This window comes from Pelophylax lessonae, assembly GCF_965119305.1.
Source record: "Pelophylax lessonae genome assembly, chromosome: 9".
NCBI lineage: Eukaryota > Metazoa > Chordata > Amphibia > Anura > Ranidae > Pelophylax > Pelophylax lessonae.
The window spans coordinates 33,199,369-33,221,996 of NC_138776.1; the positions used below are offsets into that span (position 1 = coordinate 33,199,369).

Sequence of the window (22,628 nt, forward strand, 5' to 3'; positions counted from 1 at the left end):
AATGCTGGACATCCTCTAGCTGGGAAATGGGAAGGGTTCTATCTGAGAAGAGGAACCTGTCAAACTAAGGAAGATGGCTTTAAGCAAAATCCAAAGACTTAAATGAAAGAAAGAAAGGGTGCAATGTTGCGTGTTTGTTGACCTCTACACCCAACTTTGATTCATTGATATTGAAAACCCCACAATGTATGTCAGGGAGGTTTGTAAAGATGCTTACATAATAATATGAAAAGGTCCACCAAGAACTGTCTGCCCAAAATATCTGGTAGCTCCAACTCGTAGGAGGTCAGGAATCTAATAGGAATAAAAATGAAAACCAACAAAGAAAATTAGCAAAGAGCATAGGCAACCAACAAACTTCATAGCCCCTCCCCTGAATTTCAAAATACGTTTTTGTGGTTTAAAGAATACGCCCAGGGTTACCCAATTATAAGCACCAAACCTCTATCTCCCTGTAGATCAATGGTCTCCAAACAGCGGCCCTTTGCTTGCCTTTATCCGGTCCTTGGGACACTATTTCATCCACTGATACCAACAATGCCCCCCACACTGACACCAATGAAGGGACACAATTTATCCCAATAACACCAAGGATGGGACACAATTCCTCCAAATGACACTAATGATGGGGCACAATTTCTCCCAATGACACCAACAATGGGGCATAATTTCTCCCACTGACATCAAAGATGGGGCATTGTTTTGTTTCACTGACGTTGGGACCTTTTCTGCTCCCAATGGCCACAGTCCAGCCCTCCTAAAGTCTAAAGGACAGTAAACTGGCCCCATGTTTACAAAGTGTAGAGATCCCTTGCTCGAGATTAGTGGTCTCCAAACTGTGGACCAGGGGGCGGATTCGGCCCTTTGTTTGCATTTTATCCGGCCCTTAATTACTTTTCCTCCCACTGATACAAGACACCGTTCCTCCCACTGACACCAATAATAAGGCATAATTCCTGGTGGTGACAACAATGGGGCATTATTCCTTCCACTGACACCAAAGATGGGACAATATTCCTCCCACTGACACCAACGACAGGGCGCTATTTCTTCCTCTAACACTAAAGATGCATTGTTTACTCCCACTCCCTCCAGCAGCATTGGAAGAATTCATTTCCTGGAGGTTACCTGTCTGTATAGTGATTTGACATGCGTATTTTCTACATGCGTTTGTGAGTATGATACAATTTTTTAGCCTTCAATAAATGTTTTAATGGAATTGCACCAGGTTGGTGCGCCCTTCTTTTGTTTTCCTTGCGTTTCTAGTACTCCGTTTCCCCGAAAATAAGCCCTATCTCGATTATCGGGCGGGCTGCAATATAAGCCCTACCCCGAAAATAAGCCCTAGTTTAGTGTATGAAAAATCCTAGGATGCACTTTGTTAGCGTTTTAAATAATGTCCAGTGTGTTTTTGTAATATAATACTGCGAAATACCTTCCTTACATGGCCGCTCTGCTCTCAGCTGATTCCATGCTGTCTTTCTCTTCTCATACCGTAGCTGTCAGAGGGGGATCTCAGCCCCTCCCCTCTACAGTTTACACAGAAGCGTCGAGTGTTCGTTTTGAATTGTGGGAAATACCTTCGGTACATCGGTGCTTCCGTAACCCCCAGCTGTCGCCAGGGAAAAGAGGACAGCAGAGCGGCAGTTCAGCTAAACCTATTCTAATCTAATCTACCACGGAACACCGGCTCTTCTGTGTACACTGCAGAGGGGAGGGGCTGAGATCCCCCTGTGACAGCTACGGTATGAGAGGAGAAAGACAGGAGAGAGCAGGAGATTAGCTGAACACAGAGCAGCGATGTACCATAATGAAGGTATTTCACACAATTGTATTACAAAAACACTCACTGGACAGTATATAAAACACTAATAAAGTGCATCCTAGGATTTTATATACACTAAACTAGGTTTACACGGGATGTCTGGCAGGCGGCAGGGAGGGCAGAGAGGGACAGAACATTATAAGACCTACCGCGAAAATAAGCCCTACTGTGTCTTTTGGTGCCAAAATTAATATAAGACCTGGGCTTATTTTCGGGGAAACACGGTATATGTGGATACCCATGGTCCTGAGAGAGCAGCAAGATCCTAGACGCTATCAACAAAGTATTTTCCCTTAAGCATAGCACCTGAGCGATGGAGAGTTACTTTTGTTTTTTTTACTCCCACTGACGCCAGGGCAATTTCTACTCTGCATGACCACAGTCCGGCCCCCCAAAAGTCTGAAGGACAGTAAACTGGCCCTTTGTTTAAAAAGTTTAGAGACCCCTGCGCTAGATCATGTCCAGAATTATTTTGTTTTCTTTTACCTTGTTTCGGTAGTGAGAAAGCTCTTAAAATTCTTGTAGGAGGCATCCCCCCTCCCCTCCTCTCCCCCCCCCCCCCCCGCAACTATATCTCCAAGCTCCCTTTCCATATACACAATTGGGCTTATTTATATAAAAAAAAAATCTTACGCATTTGCTTAGCGGTCACAAATAACCCCAAATTTTACCAGGTATGTTTAATTCCTACAATTATCAGCTCCGTCTAGTTGCCATAATCTGGTATTTCCTGAAATATCTCAATCAGGATAATATCACATTCATGCCAGTAGATGGAGCTGGCGATCATAGGAAATAAATGTATTAAGCAAAATAATGAATTATTTGTGACAGCTAAGTGAATGCTTAAAACATTTGCACAGCACATTTTTTTTTTTTTTTTAATAAGTTGTTTATTGAGATTTGCATATAAAGATACAAAAACGTAGGCAGGTATTAACATTTTTACATAGGGAGAAAAACATATAATGTCAATAATAATACAAACGGTACAACACTTTGAACCTGAGGCCCAAGGGTCTATCAGCAATACTTAGGTAAACATATATCACAACAAGCTATGCAGCAGTAAAAGACATGCAAGTAAACAATATAGTATCTGGTTTGGGACGTGAAACCAAAGGCACTTTATTCACTAATAGGGGAGTTTGAGGAGCGGAAGCCAGGGAGGATTAAGGAATAGGCTAAGCTAAATAAGTACATGTAAAACAAATATTGCGTCTGAACAGTAGAAGTAGTAGTAATGAAGAAGGTGTCACTGGAATGCATCAGGGGTCCTGTGAAGTAATGTTCTGTGTTGAGAGATTACCCTGAGCTTACCCAGGGTGCTTGAAGGGCCTGCTTGGATGTACCAGCTTGTGAACTTAAAAGGGGTCAAAAGGGGAAAGGAGTATTCCATATAGTGGTGCCATCTGTTGATAAACTTCTTCATTGTCTTGGATTGTTGAGTGATAGTGACTAATTTTTCCAATATAAAGAGTTTCAGGAGTGCCTGCTTCCCCAAGGCTATCGGTGGAGGTGATGTATGTATCCAGGCCTGCATTGCAGTAAGAAGACATACGTGAGCCCATTGTGGGATTGGGTTGGAGGCACTTGTTGGTGAAGGCTCTATCGGTTTGTCACAGCTAAAAAGGCATAGCAATGATTCTTTCGGAAGAAGGATTTTCGTGACACTACAAATTACAAACTTATTACTTGGTCCCAGAAGGTAGAGATGGCTGGGCATTCCCAGAGCCTGTGAAAAAGAGTTGGGCGAGTGGCATTGCACCAAGTGCAAGGAGCCAACAAGGGGCCCTGTTTCTCATGGCGGAACGGGAAATAAGCCCTGTGGGCTATTTTAAATTGAGTCTCTCGCCAGGTTTCATTGAGGACCAGAGCGCAAACTTTTTTGTAGCCCAGAAGGATTTGTTCTGGGGCATCTGGAGTGTTGATGATCGGGATCCAGGGTTTAAAGGGAACTGTACGATATTTGAATGTCTGGTGAGTAATAACGGAGTAAATCTAAGAAATAGAATACAATTCCCGGTCTACTAGGGCATTAATGAAGGAACGCTGACATGGGTTCTTGCCAGGATGGAAGCAACTCTAAGGTAGCTACACAGCTGATGGTAATAGAAGGCGTGTGAAGAAGGCAGGGAGTATTGTTGAGCGATAAACAAAAACGGACGAAGGGAAACAGAGGTTGGATCTATAACTGACGAGAGAGAGGTCAGACCTAGGGAGGCCTATAATTTGAAGATTTTGTAGTCTGTTGATGGAAGGAACATCGGTTTTCCAGTAGTAGGTAGATGGGAAGAGATAGTAAAAGGGAGATCCAAAAGCTTCCTCACCTCTCTCCAAGCGATAACTGTGTCTCTGATAAGTAGATTAGATCTCAGGTATGGTGGTAATGCATAGTCTAGAGTGGAGAATAGCCTGAAGGTTGAAGGGCGCGACAAGAGCAACCTCTAGATCCTAGTTGGAGTACTGCGATTTCCTGGCTAACCAATCAATACCTTGTCACAATAGGCAGGAAAGGTTGTACAAACTAATACTGGGTAGACCTGCTCCCCACTCACTCTTCAGGAGAGAGAGTTTTTGCAATGAGATCCATGGTCTCTTTTCTCTCCAAAGGATTTTTTTTAGGGCAGAATGTATTTTTTGAATGTCAACATGTTTCAATAGCAGTGGGAGTGTTTGTAAAGGATATAGTAATCTTGGGAAAGAAACCATTTGAAATAAGTGACATCTCCCAATGAGCGAAAGGGGGAGGTCCGCCCAGGCTTCCAGCTCCTGCACAATTTTGGCTATAACCGTAGGGTAATTAGAGAAGTACAGTGAGAAGGGATCCCTGCCTATTTTCACGCCCAAGTAAGTAATATGATGACTCGCCACCAATAATGGTGAGGAGCCCAACCAGGATCCAGCCAGCCGTGGGTTAAGGGACAAGATTTCACTCTTGTCAAAATTGATGCGTAGCCCTGTACACTTACAAAATGTTGAGACCAGTTCCCTGAGGAGCAATATATCTGAGGAAGGTAACGGGGAGAAGAGTAAAATGTAATCGGCAAAAAGCGGCGACCATAAAAACCTGATCACCTATTGGTATGCCACTAACCCCTAAGTTAAGAAATCTCGAGAGTGGCTCAATGGCTATGTTGAACAAGAGGGGGGAGAGGGGGCACCCCTGCCTAGTGCCTTTGGTAAGCAGAATGTTCGGTGAGATAAATGAGGGTGTGACAATGTGTGCCGTGGGAGAGAATACATTGATCGTAAAAATTGTAGTATAGGGCCCGTGAAGCCCAAGGCATTCATGACCATAAACAGTCAAGAGAAGCCAATGTTGTCGAAAGCCATTTCGGCGTCAAGGGGAAATGATGGCAGCATTGCATTCAGGGTGATTTTTGCCATATTCCAGAGCTAGGAGAACTTTGCGCAGGGTAAGTGTGGCAGGGCGACCCTGTACAAAACCTGATTGGGCTTGATGTAGAAGAAATGGAAGTATAAGTGAGAGAAAAGAGGCAATAATTTTGGAGAGGATTTTTACATCTATATTTATGAGGGAGATGGGTCTATATGAGCCCGGGTGTAGGGTGTCTTTACCTGTTTTCGCTACAAGCTTGATGTGGGCCTGGGATCCCGTGGGAGGATACAAACCCCCATCCCACGCATGTTGGTAGACGTGGCAAAGAGTGTCAGGGAGGAAGTCAGAGGCAAGCTTGTAAAATTTGGTGGCGTAGCCATCTGTGTTCAGCACATTTTTTATAGATAGACCCCACTACGTGGGCTTGTTTTTTGGAGTCAAGGCAGCTGGGTAAGGAATCAATGTAAGCATGTGTAGAGGGAAAAAGAGGGATAGGGAGATCTATAGACCAGCAAGTAGGGCTGAAATTGCTGGTTGGGACTTCCAAGCACCTTTGACATAGGCGTAACTAGAACCTTCAGGCCCCGGTGCAAGAAACCATAAAGGGCCTGGGCTTTCAGTTCTAGGAGGGCATCCATGGACATTCTTCTAGATCCCTGATTCCCACATGCCCCCTGGGGCGCGCATCTAGGGCACTCTGTGACTGCTGTGTCCTTTGGACACAGCTGATCACAGATCCCGGTAAAGGGCAATACACAGCTGTCCTTTACCATGTGATCAGCTGAAAACAGACTTGCCGATTATCAGCGGGTCCTGTCCTCCCACATTGTGTGAGGAAAGGAGAGCCCTTAATCGACAAGGCTGTCAGTAAATTTTTTTTACAATGATAATCAGGGCACTGATCATGAGTGCCCTATCAGTGCAGCCCCATCAGTGCCACCCATCAGTGCTCATCAATGCCGCCTATCAGAGCCACCTATCATTGCTCATCAATACTGCCTTTCAGTGCCCATCAATGCCGCCTTTCAGTGCTGCCTATCAGTGCCTCCTCAGTAGGACTGCAAGCATCTCTTTTATACATCCCAGAGCCTGCGCTGACAGTTTCCCCCTCCCTCCTACGGATGGGAATGGAGATGTGCTCCTCCTCCCGCCCCTCTCCTGTGTGCACCGCGGGAGGGTTAAAGCTAAGCAGCGGAATTTTGTCATTCAGCTGCTGGATTTCACACTTCCCGCTGTGCACAAAGGAGGAGAGGGGTGGGAGAAGAAGGAGTATATCAACTCTCTCCTCCCCCATCCGTGCAAGGGAGGAGGGAGGGGGAACTGTCAGTGCAGGATCTGGGCTGAATGAGAGAGACACTCTCAGCTCGGAGCCCTGCATCAAGCAACCTGCTTGGGCCCCCCGACAGGCCAGGACCCGATAGCAAGTGCGACCTTTCGACCTTGGTAGTTCCGCCACTCACCTTTGAGATGGACTGGAATGTTGCTTGGGAGTCAGGTCTTCTTGTACAATGATAGTACCTAATCTTACAAAAAACTATAAAGTATTACTCCTTGGTCCTTGGTTAATGTCCTTGGTTTTGGCATTACTCCTTATTAATGTCCTTGGTTTTGGAATGGAATGTCCAACAAGCTCACCAACATTTTGCAAAAGAGTAAACAGTATCTACTAGTGATTAAGGAAGCTAAAATTGAGTTCATCATCCTTTGGGGTTGATTTACTAAAACTGGAGCACTCAGAATCTGGTGCAGTTTTCTATGGTAGCCAATCAGTTTCTAACTTGAGCTTGTTCAGTTAAGCTTTGACAAAAAAACCTGGAAGCTGATTGTTTTTTTCTAAAGCTGCACCAGATTTTGCACTCTCCAGTTTTAGTAAATCAACCCCTTTGTGTCAAGAAGTATTATCACCTAATTCATAGTGACATTTTCAAACATTACGGCTTAAATGCAACTACAACAATTTCTAAAAAAAAATCTTAGACTTTAAAAGTTCCTACCATGAGAAGTAAAATAACCAATGCTCCAATCACACTGATCAGCTCCCCACCCAGACGAAGATGATCTTCATAAGTAGCATAGGCCTCCTGTTGGGTGCCAAAAAAGAAAAGGCCATCAGAGGTGACTAATAAAAGAGTGCCCACAACTCATCATTTAGCAAGCTACTTACGCTCAGAGGTTTTTGTACCATGATGATGGGATTTCGTGAATCGTTGGACTTCAGAATGGACTTTAGAGGCCGGTAGGCGCAACTCACAGTAACGAATACCATATACATGAAGTAGATTGCTGCCAACAGCCAAAAATATGGTCGACCACAGCTCCGCCATTTTAAACAGACTAGCTCTTTCACAGGAGTCATTTCTAGGATAAGCCGAGCCTATAAAGATACGTTTATATTTCATTATTTTTATTGAAGTTCGAAGTACAATAGTAGAAAATGCAGGAAATGGAATCGCAATAATTTCTCAGGTCATCATCGTAATAGAGAAGTGAGTTCTTCAATACAGCTAAAAATAGCAAGTCAAACAATCATCAGATAAATTAACCATAGCATGGAAGTATCCTTAGACAAGGCTTCTGCCATCATTATTTAAAATAATCTTTAATCTTTTTTAATATACTTACTTTTTTAGATTTTTTCAAACTGGCCATCTAATGTGCTGGGTACTCTTCCAACTATATCCAACAATGACTGATCCTCAGTGTTGCAGTAAGCATTATTGATGTAATGATATCAGTGCCATTTTCTGCTATATTGCAATGTAAGTGTAAGGTTCCATAATGTTGTTCCCCCAGGGGGCGGGTTCATGACATCTTGGAACTCTACTAAGTAAAGTGGGCTGGGCAGAAGACTGGGTATCATTTAACGCAAAAGATGAATGCCGCTAGACCACATATCGGCTGAGTCTGTGGCGCCTGTTTGCTGTGCTGTTTTTAAACAGTTAGGGGAATAGAAAGAAAAAAACTGAATTGCATTTTTTTTTTGTTAAATACAGTTTTCCCTAGGGCTCAAAAACTTGGCTGTGATCAAATCTGTGTCCCAGCAACAGAGGATGCTAGGTGACTTCTTTGAGAAGCTGCAATTATCCTAGCAAAGGAGGGCATTTGGTGGCTTCCTTGAAAAGTCACCTGCATCCTAGCAAAGGCAGATGTTAGGTGGCTTCCTTGAGAATTCACCTTCATTCTAACAATGAACGATGTTAGATGGCCTCCTTGAGAAGCCACCTGTGCCCTAGCAACGCAGGACATTAGGTGGCTTTCCTAAGAAGTCGTCTGTGTGCTAGCAATGGGAGGATGTTAAATGGCTTCTTGAGAAGCTGCCTTCATCCTAGCAATAGAGGACTTTGGATGGCTTTCTTGAAAAGTCACCTGCACCCTAGCAGCAGAAGATAGGTGGCTTCCATGAGTAGCTGCCTGTGCCCTAGCAATGGAGGACATTAGGTGGCTTCCTTGAGAAGCCGTCTGCATCCTAGCAACGGAAGAGGTTAGGTGGCTTCCTTGAGAATTCACCTTCATTCAAACAATGAACGATGTTAGATGGCCTCCTTGAGAAGCCACCTGTGTCCTAGCAACGCAGGACATTAGGTGGCTTCCATAATAAGTTGCCTGTGTGCTAGCAATGGGAGGATGTTAAATGGCTTCTTGAGAAGCTGCCTTCATCCTAGCAATAGAGGTCTTTGGATGGCTTTCTTGAAAAGTCACCAGCATCCTAGCAGCAGAAGATAGGTGGCTTCCATGAGTAGCTGCCTGTGCCCTAGCAATGGTGGACGTTGGGTGGCTTCTTTTAAAAGTCGCCTGCATCCTAGTAACAGGGTCATAGTGTTGTAACACTATACACTTGTAAACATTTCTCAAACACTGCATGCGTACAATGTCCAGAACACTTTTCAGGCAGGATCAGGCTTGGATACTATTTGCTGACATTTTCATTAGACTGTGTACATGCCATTTCTCTGTGCTGCGAACATTCTGTTACCTTGGTGCATGAGCTTTCTGTAGATGTTTGCATGCTCCAGCAACAGCTGAAGATAACAGTTTTAATGCAGTAAAAAAAAATAGTTCTGTCTGGTATTGGGCTTTGATGTGCCCTACATACCTCTCTCTTTCTAGAAGATACCACAAGCTCTAACACAGACTGATCCTCGTCCCAAGAATCGATGCCCGAGAGGTCATACAGAATAGAATTGATAGGACCAAAAGACCATTGAATCTGCTTACGCTTTTTTAGCAGGTGCTGAAACATCTAAGGGATGAAAGGGAGAAAAAAAAAATTACGACATTTATTTAATATATTAAACAAGATTATGTGCAAGAGAAGATCAAGGCAAGAACTAGAGGGATGAGCACATACAGTTGTGTTCAAAATAATAACAGTCCAACATCACTAACCAAATCAATCACTATTTTTGGTATAAATTATATTTCTACATGGCAAATACTCTACTACACCTACTAGTAAATTAATAGAACACCAACTATCCCAACAGTCATGGCATGCATGCTGCTGATTCTGTGTAATTGAATAATTAATTGAAAGGGGCGTGTTCAAAATAATAGCAGCGTGGAGCTCAATTAGTGAGGTTAGTCAGTCTGTAAAACAAAAAGGTATCAAACCTGTGGCCCTTATTCAATACAGGGCACTTTCACTCCCTTCCTGCCAAGGTCAATTTTCAGCTTTCAGCGCTGTCACACTTTGAATGACAAATGCGCGGTCATGCTACACTGTACCCATATGAAATTTGTATCATTTTTTTTCTTTATTCTTTTTTCTTTATTTCTTACAAAGAAAAAAAAAAAAAAAAAAAAGAAAAAAAGACAGAAAGTTTTGGAGAAATAAAAAAAGTTTTTCTAATTTTCTGTGAGTACATTTTGAAAATAAGTAATTTTTCTCCTTTACTGATGTGCGCTGAAGAGGCGGCACTGATGGGCACTGATGAGGTGGCACTGAGGAGGTACTAATATGCCGCACTGATAGGCGTCACTGATGAGCACTGAAAGGGGGCACTGATTGGCAGCACAGATGAGGAGGCACTGACTGGCAGCTCTGTGGGCACTGTTTTTTTACTTTTCTGTAATCAGGGCACTGATGATCAGTGCCCTGATTACCTGTCCTATGCTTCCCTTTGAGGAGGAGGCGCTGATCGGCTCTCCTCGCCACACACTCTCACAGTGTGAGGCGAGGAGAGCCGATAAACAACGCTTACTCATTTACATGTGATCGGCTGTGATTGGAAGCAGCCGATCACATGGGTAAAGAGCCATGTCATTGGCTCTTTACCAAGATCAGGGTCGCCGTGTCCTAGCAACACGGCGCGGCCGCGATCGCCGCACTGCACACCCCCGCGGGCACACGAGAGAGGCCATTCTGGTGTGCCATCATAGGACGGCGTCCCAGAACGAGTGCCGCACCGCCATCATTTGTGAGTACTGTAACAATTAGAAGATGCCTATGTAAAGCCAAGCTATTGGCAAGAAGCCCCCACAAAGAGTAATTGTTGAAAAGACTACATGTGCTGAAGAGGTTACGATTTGCCAAAAAACACATTGACTGGCCTAAAGAGAAATGGGGCATTTTGTGGACTAATGAAAGCAAGATTGTTCTTTTTGGGTCTAGGGACCGCAGACAGTTTGTTAGACCACCCCCAAACCCTGAATTCAAGTCACAGTACACTGTGAAGCATGGTGGCGCAAGCATCATGATATGGGGATGTTTCTCATACTATGGTGTTGGGCCCATTTATTGCATACCAGGGACCATGGATCAGTTTGAATATTTAAAGAGGTCCTGTCGCCTTATATCGAAGAGTAAATGCCCTTGAAATGGGTGTTTCAACAAAACAACGACCCCAAACACACCAGTAAGAGAGCAGAATCATGGTTCCAGACCAACAAGAAATAAGGTTTTGGAGTGGCAAGCCCAATCCCTGGACTTTATCCACTTCCTACCCGCCCGCCCTCAAATGACGGCGGAGCGGTGCATCTATTGTTCTGGGAAGCCGTCATATGACGGCACACCAGAACAGCTTCCCTCGCGCGCCCACGGTTTTTCTTCTAGAAGGTTTTCCTCTTTTCACAGAGAAATGCTGGAGCTCTGTCAGGGAGATCATTGGGTTCTTGGTCACCTCCCTGACTAAGGCCCTTCTTCCCTGATCGCTCAGTTTGGTCTGGGTAGCCCGCTCTACGAAAAGTCCTGGTGGTTCCAAACTTCCTCCATTTATCAATGCTGGAGGAATGTTTCTGTACCCTTCCCCAGATCTGTGCCTCAATACAATCCTGTCTCTGAGGTCTACAGACAATTCCTTGGACTTCATGGCTTGGTTTATGCTCGGACATGCACTGTTAACTGTGGGACCTTATATAGACAGGTGTGTGCCTTTCCAAATCATGTCCGAACAACTAATTTTACCATAGGTGGGCTCCAATCAAGTTGTAGAAACATCTCAAGGATGATCAGTGGAAACAGGATGCACCTGAGCTCAATTTTGAGTGTCATGGCAAAGCCTGTGAATACTTATGGTATTTTTTATTTTGAATAAGTTTGCAAAGATTTCAAACAAACTTCTTTAACATTGTCATTATGGGGTATTGTTTATAGAATTTTGAGGAAAATAACAAATTTAATCCATTTTGAAATAACATATCAAAATGTGGAAAAAGTGAAGCGCTGTGAATACTTGCACTGTACATCTAAACCTAAAAACAAAAATCTAAAGGATGAGTAAAGGGAGAAGTTAGAAGGACACTGGGATTTTGGCAGGATCAACTGGTATTTTCTATAAAAGAAAATTGATGCAGCCACCACATCTAAGGGTTGGTAAGCTAAAATATATTGTAAATTATATTATATTTTAAAGCAGTGGTCTCCGAACTGCGATTTGGAGCTGGATGTGGCCCTTTGCTTGCCTTTATCTGACTCTTGGTGCACTACTCCTCCAATGATGGGACACCATTCCTCTAACTGACAGCATTAAAGGAGCACTATTCCTCCCACTAACCACAGTCCAGCCTGCCCAAAACCTGTAGGACAGTAAACTGGCCCTTTGCTTAGAAAGTTTGGAGACCCCCGTTTTAAAGGATAAGTAAGCTTTACATTTATCCTTTTTGCTCCCTTCCCCTCACCTAACCCACCTACTCCTCCACAGATGCTGCATCCGGAGGTCAGAGATAATCAAGAGATGGTCCTATAGAAGACTATGGGGTTGTAATTTGCAGATGCAACCAGGGCACCTGCAGTGCTGGATATAAAAAAATCAGCAGAACCATGGCTATCAGAATAAGATATGCACAGTGTGGAGGGAGGGTAGGTTTGCCTAGGTCAGGGGAAGGGGCAAAAAGGATAAGTAAGATAAGTGTAGCTTATAGTCCTTAGATTAATGATAGTGGCTGCATCAGTTTTTTTTTTTTTTTTTTTTTTTAGGCTAAGGACATTTTCTGCAAGTACAGATAATACAAAGTTGATTCTGCCAAAAACCCAGTGTCCTTCCTGAGTTTTTCTGCAAATTATAAAACCATTGTACCCATTTCATGGAAAAGGGGAGATCTTCTGTAGTTGTTTGATGACAACCCCATAGATACTGTGCAATGAAGTGAGTATTGTCACTACAGGACAGGAGGTGTGTTACTGGCAGGATAACCAGGTGAAGATAAAGGGAAAAAAAATAAAACAAAACAAATGCAACCACCAGATCTAAGGCCTGATTCACACTTGTGCAGGTGGTTCCCACTGCAGGTCTGCACCCGTTCCCGCAGCTGCAGCCCCCCACACAGAAAACTCAGGAGATGCGTGTGGGTGCCATTAATCTTAAAGGCACCCGCATGCACTGGAAATCGCGGCAGCTGCTTCCTGCACTGGGAAACACACTGGACTTGCAGTTTTTGTGCGGGTTGCAACTTCAGATATGATGCAGAGACCTTTTCCTTGTGTTTTCAGGAGCATGGCAGCCCATTCATTTGAATTTATTGGCTTGCAGAGCCACAGTAGTGTGAACCAGGCCTGAGGACTGGTTAGCTCTAATATTTTATATTTATGTTTTTGGGTTTGAATATGCTTTAAATGGTAGATATACATACCTGGGAACTTGATGGAAATTAGCTGGTAATGGAGCCATGAGGATCTGAAGAGGCTAAAGAGATGGCCGATCATGCCACCAGAGGGGTAAGTGTTTGTATGTGTATGCAGTGTGTATATATTAGGGATCGACCGATTATCAGCAAAGCCGATATATCAAGGGTCGATATGCACTTTCCCCGATATAGCAGAATCGGACATCAGGGTGACTAATATTGCCAATATTTCGGGAAAGTGCTTGTACCGGAGTGATGCCTGCAGCTAGAGGCATCACCCTGGTTCCGTTGTCCATAGCCGACGGTCGGCTGTCTTGTTTAATGACAACCGATGCGGCTGAGAAGCCGCTCAGCTTCATTACAAGGAGTGGGAGGGGACGTCCGCCGCCTTCCGCGGCTTGCCCGGGTCTCCCGTCCTACCGGTAGACCCGGGCAACCAGCCAGCACGGCTGCCGAAGACCCGATCAAAGCCGCATTCGGCTCTGATTGGGTCTCCATGTAAAAACCCGGAAGTGATGTCATAAGTGACATCACTTACGGATACTGTCTGGCGTTTTGAATTCTTCTAAGTGCAGAGGAGGGGTTTGGGGTCTTCTAGAACCCCCAGATCCCTCCACAAAAGTACTTGTAGAACAAACAAATAAAAAAAAAAAAACATTTTTTTTTAAATGTACAAAAATATCGGCCAATATCAGCCAATACCCTTATGCATTGGCCAAAATATCGGTATCGACCATGAAAAACTGATATCGGTCGATCACTTGTATATGTGTGCATAGGGTGATACATATATGTATATACATCTGACTTCTAAACTGCTGTATATATGTTCTATACATCTGAACTCTACACTTTGTGCGTTATCCACTTCTGACCCCCATACTCTGTACATTAGACACTTGATCCCTGCACCATGTACGTTACCCACCCTAGACCCTTGCACTATGTATGTTACCCAACCAAGACCCCTGCACTATGTATGTTACCCAACCAAGACCCCTGCACTATGTATGTTACTCACCCCAGAACCCTGCACTATGTACATTACCTAACCCAGCCCCCTGCACTATTTACATTACTCACATCTGCACTCTCTATATGGGCAAGGTTTAGGCCCCATCCCCCTTCTCCTCCCCAATTCTCAGGAATTCTCAATTTTCAAAAGTTCACAGGCATGTAGATATATTTAGTCTGAAGCTGTGTGTTATACTTCTGTTGTGAAGCTTGGACTGGTGGGAGAATGGAGGAGATCATCACTTTGCTGAGGGTTCTGTCCCTCCTCTTACTTCATGATGGACAATGAGACACAAGTGTTGACTCACCTCAATGTTCCCCTCAGATGCTGACAGCTTGAAGGGTGTGAGGCCCATAAAATTCTGAATCATTTGCACATCAATGTCGCTGCCTTCCTTATCGTAGGACAGAATGATGTCATACATCATGCAGGAAATTGTCTGGTTGGGCTGTAGGGTGAGGATGTGGAGAACCGTATTTCCTAGGAATTAGATAATAGCCTCAATAAATCACCATCCTCAGTCCTTTCAACGTTTGTGAATAAAATCAAAGTGTTAATATTCACATGTAGTCGTCAAGGTGAATATCACATTATTGTTTCTTACCATGCGAGTCTTGAGCCCGAATGTTGGCTCCGCTCTCTATCAGCAAACGTACGATGGTCTCATTACCAATGCAGGCAGCAAAGGACAACACGTGTTCACCTAGAGAGAGGATGGGGCTGGGTTAAAAGATCTAAAACCGTCTTAAGGTGAGGAGAAGGCCTGAAATGTAAAATTATGTTGCAGAAAGCAACCAAATGTTCCATCAAGCATTTAGAGACAAGTGTGATCACTGAACCGTATGTGTAGTTATACTTCTTAACAGCAGGTGATGTAGTTATTCTAAAGAAAGATTTTCATATTTTAGCTTGTAAACCATTTTAATTCCAACATGGCTGACCTAAAAAGTTAACTCTTCCTAATAGCAATATGAAAGCAGCCATTATGGATGGATGGAATCAGATGACTAATCATATGGATGGACAAGTAATCATGATAGATAGTGAATGGATGGATTGATGGATGGGTGGACTGACTGGTAATCATAGTTACAGTACGCGGTGATAGAAAAAATAATGGGCAGAAAGTCATAAGATGGATAGATAGACAGATACCGTAGATCAGGGGTCTTCAAACTATGGCCCTCCAGTTGTTCAGGAACTACAATTCCCACCATGCCTAGTCATGTCTGAGCATGCCAGAGTTCTACAATGCCTCATGGGATGTATAGTTCCACAACAGCTGGAGGGCCATAGTTTGAGGATCCCTGCCGTAGACAGACAGACAGACAGATAGATAATGGCACAGATTAACACCTGCTGCAGCCTGCCATCTTGTAATTTGCTACAAAGTTACATGTTTCAGTCTGATCAAAGCGGGGAAGAAGAGACTTAGGAAATGCTTTCTCCTGTCTGCAGTAGACTGATGGCATCATTTCAGCCAAGGCAAAGTCACTTGACTTGGAGATCATGAATTTTAAAGGGGTATCAGGAAGAGGTTAAAGAATGTCGGGGAATCATTTCCGGGTTTAATTAGGGGGTTAAAGGATTTGGTGAAAACGTTCTGGGATTGCATTAGATATACAGTATACATGGATGTTGTGTGGCATAATAGGGGGTGGTTTTGGGCTGTTAGGGCATTATCATAAGATGAGGGAGAAGCCTAGTGTTCGGTCAGAATGTTAGTTAGTTAGACAAAAAAAGTTAAACAAAAAAAAAAAAAAAACACAAACCTCGGTCCCGGGTTTCGGCACCAAAAAAAAAAAAAAAACCACAAACTTCTCCCCGCCACGAAAAAAAAAAGGCAAAAAACAAAAATTAGGAGAGGGAGGTAAATGTGTGGGTATGGTGTCAATATGATACAGGCACAGTAAAGCAGAGTGTGCTATGGAAATTCGGCGACAGGCATCATAATTGTTAATGGATTTATGGTGGGGGACATTTTTTGATGGATTTGCATGGAACATTTTTTGGTTAAATTTATTAAATAAAGGGCTTACCAAATGTTTGTCTTTATTTCTTAAAATAAATAAATAAATAATATTGCAAAAAAAAAAGATGGACAGCTTTTTAAAGATAGACAATTTAATGTTTTTTGATAAATGATACGGTAGCTGTATATTGTAAAACATCAGGAATTTATTGATGCACTCTTGTTAGTTTAGTAAGGACTTATTTATTTCTTTTAACTACATTTTTTTTTTAACATTAAAAACATGAAATACTAACCAAAGTAGAAGAGGTCATCTGGACTGTAGGAGAAGAAGGTCCCAATGGCACGAGGATAACACACATCCGCTCCCTTCTGAATCAGCAACTTCACCAAGTTAATGTTCTGATTGACGGCTGCGATGTGCAAGGCGGTTTGTCCTACAAGTAGATTAAATTAGGATGAAGTGAACAGACAGGTGCATTAGAAGCTGCAGAAATTCAGATTGAGATTCAGTTCTTATTTTCTAGTTGAAGGACGTCTAGCATCATGTAACTCAGGGGTGTCCAACCTGTGGCCCAAGGCAGCTTTAAATGCGGCCCAACACCAAATCGTGAACTTACAAATGTTGATTTATGGGGAATTTCTTGTAAAAATGCATTTACACTTAGCAAAGAAAAATTTGACAGTTTCTCTTCACTTGACTTTTTTAAATTTTATCTTCCCAAATTCATGTCATCAGTTTTCGACAGCACAGATATTTGTGAGCAACTATTTCTCAAGAATAAAGCACACGAAGGGCAAAATTAGAACCAAAATATCTGATGAGCACCTTGAGAATTCATTGAGAATAGTTACTCCATCCAGATATTGATGCGTTAAGCCTCGTACACACGCAACGATTATCGGCCGACCGATCAGCCGTCTTTTGTCCAGTGTTGTTGTGTTGGTTGGAATGTGCCTAGACTGCACACAAATTTTCTCGGCCAACAAAAATCAACTTCAGAAGTGATGTCATGTGATGGTTTACTTTCCGTGTGTTTTTTCTTCTCTGAGCATGCCCAGTCTTGCTCATCTGATTTTTGTCTGCCGAAACCTGTACTGACTGACGGAAAATCGGCCGTTCTGTTGACGGCCAACAAAAATTTTATAGCATGAACACCAGATTTTTTTCGGCCGAAAAGTCGGAGTCGGATGTCGAAAGCATCATACTAACAAGCCGAAAATCGGCCGATCGGACGTTGGCCGAAAATTCACGGCCAACTATCGATGCGTGTGTACGAGGCTTTACTTTATCAAAAACAGTATCAAATAGCACACTCGTTTTATGTTGCCTTCTTTTACTTTTATAATAGAAAATATTACAAAAAATAAAAAACATAGCACACTAGTTTTATGTTGCCTTCTTTTAATTTTATAATAAAAAATATTACAAAAAAATAAAGTTTTTTTTTTTCTCAGATAGGTACCTTATCTAGATCTGTGTTTGTTATCTTGTGATCTGCCCAAATTTTTCTTTTTTTCCCAACTCATCAGCCATCCTTATTGTTAGTGTATGTTATGTGTGTCCCAAGACAATTCATTCTACTAATAGGAAATCCAAAACTTTACAATTGTAACTGGAACATGAATCAGAGAAATCTTCCAACGGGGACACTGGATTCATTGACAATAATCTAAGAAGGGATTTCCCTTCATTTTGACAGGAAACACTGAATAGGACATGGCTTATTAACTTGCAGTGTGCCTGTGAACTTGCTAGAAAATCTGACTACTCCTGATAGAGTCAGTTCCCTAGCACAGCCCCCTCCTCTCCTGGGAGTGTATATTTACTGTCTGTTCCGGCCCAACCCCTGCTGGGGGAGGGACAAGATCTGAAAGCATTACTTAACTGCAGCATAGAAAAATTAGGTCTCCTGCCATGCCAAACAGGACTGTATAAATCTCAAGATGGACAGAAATGCAGTGCCTTTGGCAGGTTAAACCATCCCCCATATATATTTTTTTTAGATGCCACACCATGTAAACATTTTTTTTTTTTAACATTTCATAAAAAATATAAAAAGCAAGCATATTAAACAGTTTAAATCGCCCCGGTCAGAGACAGTTATGTTCCAAGTACCTACTTATGTTAACACCGGTGCAAGCTAAATTCCCTGGCCCATGGATCTTCTACTGGGCACATGTGGACCATCCCTTCCGCTCATGCCCAGTACACCAAAAAGAAAGTGCCACCATCTTGGATAGGGACGATACATGCCTAGACAGCCAATGCAAATGCACAGGGGTCCTTCTCCCTCTACCACCATATCCACCAAGGGCCTGAAGTTCCCTGGCCAATTTAGCCCTGACCCTCTTTTTGGATGCAGTGTCGGGGAGCCAATGCTACCCTATGTGTACATTTGTTACATGATTATTTTTATTTATGTATATATGTTTATTCTATGATTTCTTCCTACTTAGTTTCCAGATCACCCTCTTTCCTGATGAAGTGGGGTTCACTGGTGAAACGCGTCAAGAGTCTACCTTTTCCATTTGGAATACACTGCAAGCAATACTCTTTTTGAAGTTAAGTTGTCATTTTGTATGGTTGATTGAAAAATTGTGCATTATATTACATGTATATGAGGTACCATTATGAAATCAATAATTCCTGTAGGTACTTGAAAAGGTCTGTGACACGGGGGGGGGGGGGTTAACTGTTTTAATATGCTTTTTTGAATTTTCTATTAAATAAAAGGGTATTTTATATTCACATGACTCGGCATCTGCAAAATCCATTCTATTTTATTTAACTCAAATGAGGATGTGGTGCTGCCTTGTTGTCATCAGCCCAACTAACCCCAATATATCCCCCATATATGTATTTCATCTCTCATTCAGCTTCAATAATTATACATTTATGGCAAGTCTTTCAAATCTATCACGTGTCACAATGTGAGGGTCTAACCTTCATACAAGGCTGAGGAGAATGCCTGGTTGACCAGATCCGGGGCAGCTTCCAGCAATAACTTTGCGGCCTCCAGATTATCATACAGGACTGCCACGTGCAAAGCCGTCTCTCCAACCACTCCTAGAAAAAAACATAAACACATAAATTCATATAGGATGTCCTTCAACTCACTGGAAGGAGACCTCGGGGGTCACATGCTAAAGGAGACCTCGGGGGTCACATGCTAAAGGAGACCTGGGGGGTCACATGCTAAAGGAGACCTCGGGAGTCACATGCTAAAGAAGACCTTGGGGGTCACATGCTAAAGGAGACCTCGGGAGTCACATGCTAAAGAAGACCTTGGGGGTCACATGCTAAAGGAGACCTCGGGGGTCACATGCCAAAGGAGACCTCGGGGGGTCACATGCCAAAGGAAACCTCGGGGGGTCACATGCTAAAGAAAACCTCGGGGGGGTCACATGCTAAAGGAAACCTCGGGGGGGTCACATGCTAAAAGGAGACCTCGGGGGTCACATGCTAAAAGGAGACCTCGGGGGGTCACGTGCTAAAAGGAGACCTCGGAGGTCACATGCTAAAAGGAGACCTCGGGGGCCACGTGCTAAAAGGAGACCTCAGGGGCCACGTGCTAAAGAAGACCTCGGGGGCCACGTGCTAAAGGAGACCTTAGGGGCCACGTGCTAAAGGAGACCTTAGGGGCCACGTGCTAAAGGAGACCTTAAGGGTCACATGCTAAGGGAGACCTTAGGGATCACATGCTAAGGGAGACCTCAGGGGGTCACATTCTAAAGGAGACCTCAGGGGTCAAATGCTAAGGGAGACCTCAGGGGTCACATGCTAAAGGAGACCTCAGGGTACACATGCTGAGGAAGATCTCAGGGTACACATGCTAAAGGAGACCTCAGGGGTCACATGCTAAAGGGGACCTCAGGGTACACATGCTAAAAGAGACCTCATGGTATAAATGCTAAAGAAGACCTCAAGGGTTATTGTCAGGAAAGCACCAGCCATAGTACAGGTGAAGGCTCAAGGCGCATACAGATTCACAGGTGCATATCTGTGGGTGCTCACCTTGCTGTGCATAGACGTGCACACTCCCACTTGCTGCTAACACTGGTGCCCAATTAACTATTTAGGTGCAACAGCTTTACTAGCCAGTGCTGTCTGATCTGCAGCTATTCCCGTGTTCCTGCGTTTGACTTCTATGATTGACCCAGCTTGTTCTGACCATGCTTGAACGCTACTTGCTCTGACCTTGGCTTGTCTCAACCTCAGCCTCAGCTTAACTCCATCCAGGTTCCAACATGTTTTTCCCCACACATGGGACTTAGTCATGGAGGTAAGGACTCCTAGCCTGACCTGCACACTCAGTAGAACATACCGAACGGGGGCCTAAGATACTGGAGTGGAGACCTTATGTGCACTATGCTGGGCTCCACATAGCACCAGCAATAAGCAGCGGTTACATAAGTGACCATCACTCCTTCAGTATAGCAGAGGCCTCCAACCATCTTCCTGCCTACACACATGTATAAACATCTACACGTTTTTATCAGACATGGGAGTAAGTCACACATGTGCAAGTCACAAGCAAGTCTCAAGTCTTAACCTTCAAGTCTCAAGCAAGTCCCAAGTTACGGTGGCGAAAAGCAAGCAAGTCAAGTCGAGTTCCTGCTAGAAGTCAAGCAAGTCAAGTCATTTATTTGGTCAAGTCACAAATCAAGTCAAAGTTTTGCTTTAACACATCTTGAGAAAATGCAAATATTTAATAACCTCAAAAAGTAAAGCATTTCGAGTCATGTGTCTCAAGTCAAAGTCAAGTCTCAAGTCATGAATACCAAGTCAAAGTCAAGTCGAGTCTTTTATTAATTTTAGTCAAGCAAGTCTCAAGTCCTCAAACTGGTGACTTAAGTCTGACTTAAGTCAAGTCATGTGACTCAAGTCCCCCACCTCTGGTTTTTATCAATACTTGACACCAAATGTACCACGATTGTGACACATGGAGGTAGTTCTTGCTGTCAACCATTTGTTCAGACTGAATAGAAGAACAAATTCGGTAAGTCTGAAAATGTATCCATTCAAACTGAGATGTAAGTACAGTTTGCAACTGTAATGAGCCATGAGGTCATTTATGCATATATTTGCAAAAAAAAAAAAAAAAAAAAAAAAAAAAGGAAAATAAAGTTTATATATTGTGGGTTTAAGTCCTGACCATAATATTTATGCATTATACACTCCATTTAAATAAAGGATCACATAGAAGTGCATTGTAAAGTGCTGCTTACCTCTGACATACAGGTCAGTGCTGTCACAATCCAGAAGCTTCTTCATTGCCCCTATGTCATTCTCCCTGGCTGCATTGAGCAGTGGAATCTCACTGATCCTAGATACAGAAATAAAAATGTATAAATATAATGAGCTATTAAAGCTGAACTCCAGGCAAACAAATTACAGTGATTGTAAACCCTCACCTTGTAAAACAATCCATTTAGTTTAAAAATAAAAGATGAAAGGCAAAACATTTGTGTATAGATATGAAAAAAAAAATTATAAATTCATTTTTCCTTTTTATAAGTGATCACATTCCCTCTGTTCTCAGCTGTGTAAGAGCTGGGGGGAAGAGAAACAACACTATATTGGTCCCAGTGAAAGGCTGTGGGACTAGCTCATTATGAAGTACTTACCGGAGAATGAAGCTGTCTTCCCTGATGTTTCGTCTGAGTTCACGGGTGACGGCTCTGAGTGGTTGGACCCACAATGACGTCACTCTTGTGCATGCGTCGGGGACCTGCCTATTTGTGACACAGGCTCTAAAGGTCCAGCACAACAGCATGACGTCATCGGCTGCATGCACTCTGAATATCTCCTAAACTGTGCAAGTTTAGGGGATATTCACAGGACCTACAAGTAAGCTTTATTATAGGCTTACCTGTAGGTACAAATGAAAATAAAGAGTTTACTTCCTCTTTAATACGCAGATGAAATATATATGGGAGCTGTTTAAACTACCTTAGGATTTGTATTTCTTTCCGTCCAGTCCTGAAATTTATATAGCTCTACCACACAGCAGAGCCCTGACTGGCAGGGGAGAGTATCCAATTGTTCTCCTGCAGCAAATTTACTTTCATTTACAGGTCTTCTCCCCACCTCTTTCAACATTACAGAGCAAGTGCAGTTGAATGTGACTAACTACTGCCATGACCTGGATAAATGAGATTCCTAACTATACTGGAAATTAGGGATCAACCGATTATCGGCAAAGCCGATATATCGGGGGCTGATATGCACTTTCCCTGATATATCGGAATCAGCCCCTGAGGTTACCGATATTGCCGATATTTCGGGAAAGTGCTTGTACAGGAGTGATGCCTGCAGCTAGAGGCATCACCCCGGTACCGGCATCCATAGCCGCTCGGCTGTCATTACAAGGAGCTGCCCCCTCCTGCCGCCTTCCGTGGCTCGCCC

At 43.2% G+C, this 22,628-nt stretch overlaps 1 protein-coding gene across 1 annotated transcript in view; it reads right to left on the minus strand.

Moving 5' to 3' along the window:
- LOC309563657 (transient receptor potential cation channel subfamily V member 6-like) overlaps positions 1 to 22,628 on the minus strand; it is a 93,816-nt gene that overhangs the window by 25,171 nt on the left and 46,017 nt on the right. The window contains exons 2-10 of the mRNA XM_082268231.1: positions 21,449 to 21,546; positions 19,164 to 19,286; positions 16,513 to 16,653; positions 14,849 to 14,947; positions 14,552 to 14,724; positions 9,262 to 9,408; positions 7,333 to 7,542; positions 7,163 to 7,249; positions 218 to 294 (exon numbers count right to left, since the gene is read on the minus strand). Of these exons, the coding sequence (XP_082124357.1) occupies positions 218 to 294; positions 7,163 to 7,249; positions 7,333 to 7,542; positions 9,262 to 9,408; positions 14,552 to 14,724; positions 14,849 to 14,947; positions 16,513 to 16,653; positions 19,164 to 19,286; positions 21,449 to 21,546 (1,155 nt within the window). The remainder of the gene's footprint in view (positions 1 to 217; positions 295 to 7,162; positions 7,250 to 7,332; positions 7,543 to 9,261; positions 9,409 to 14,551; positions 14,725 to 14,848; positions 14,948 to 16,512; positions 16,654 to 19,163; positions 19,287 to 21,448; positions 21,547 to 22,628) is intronic.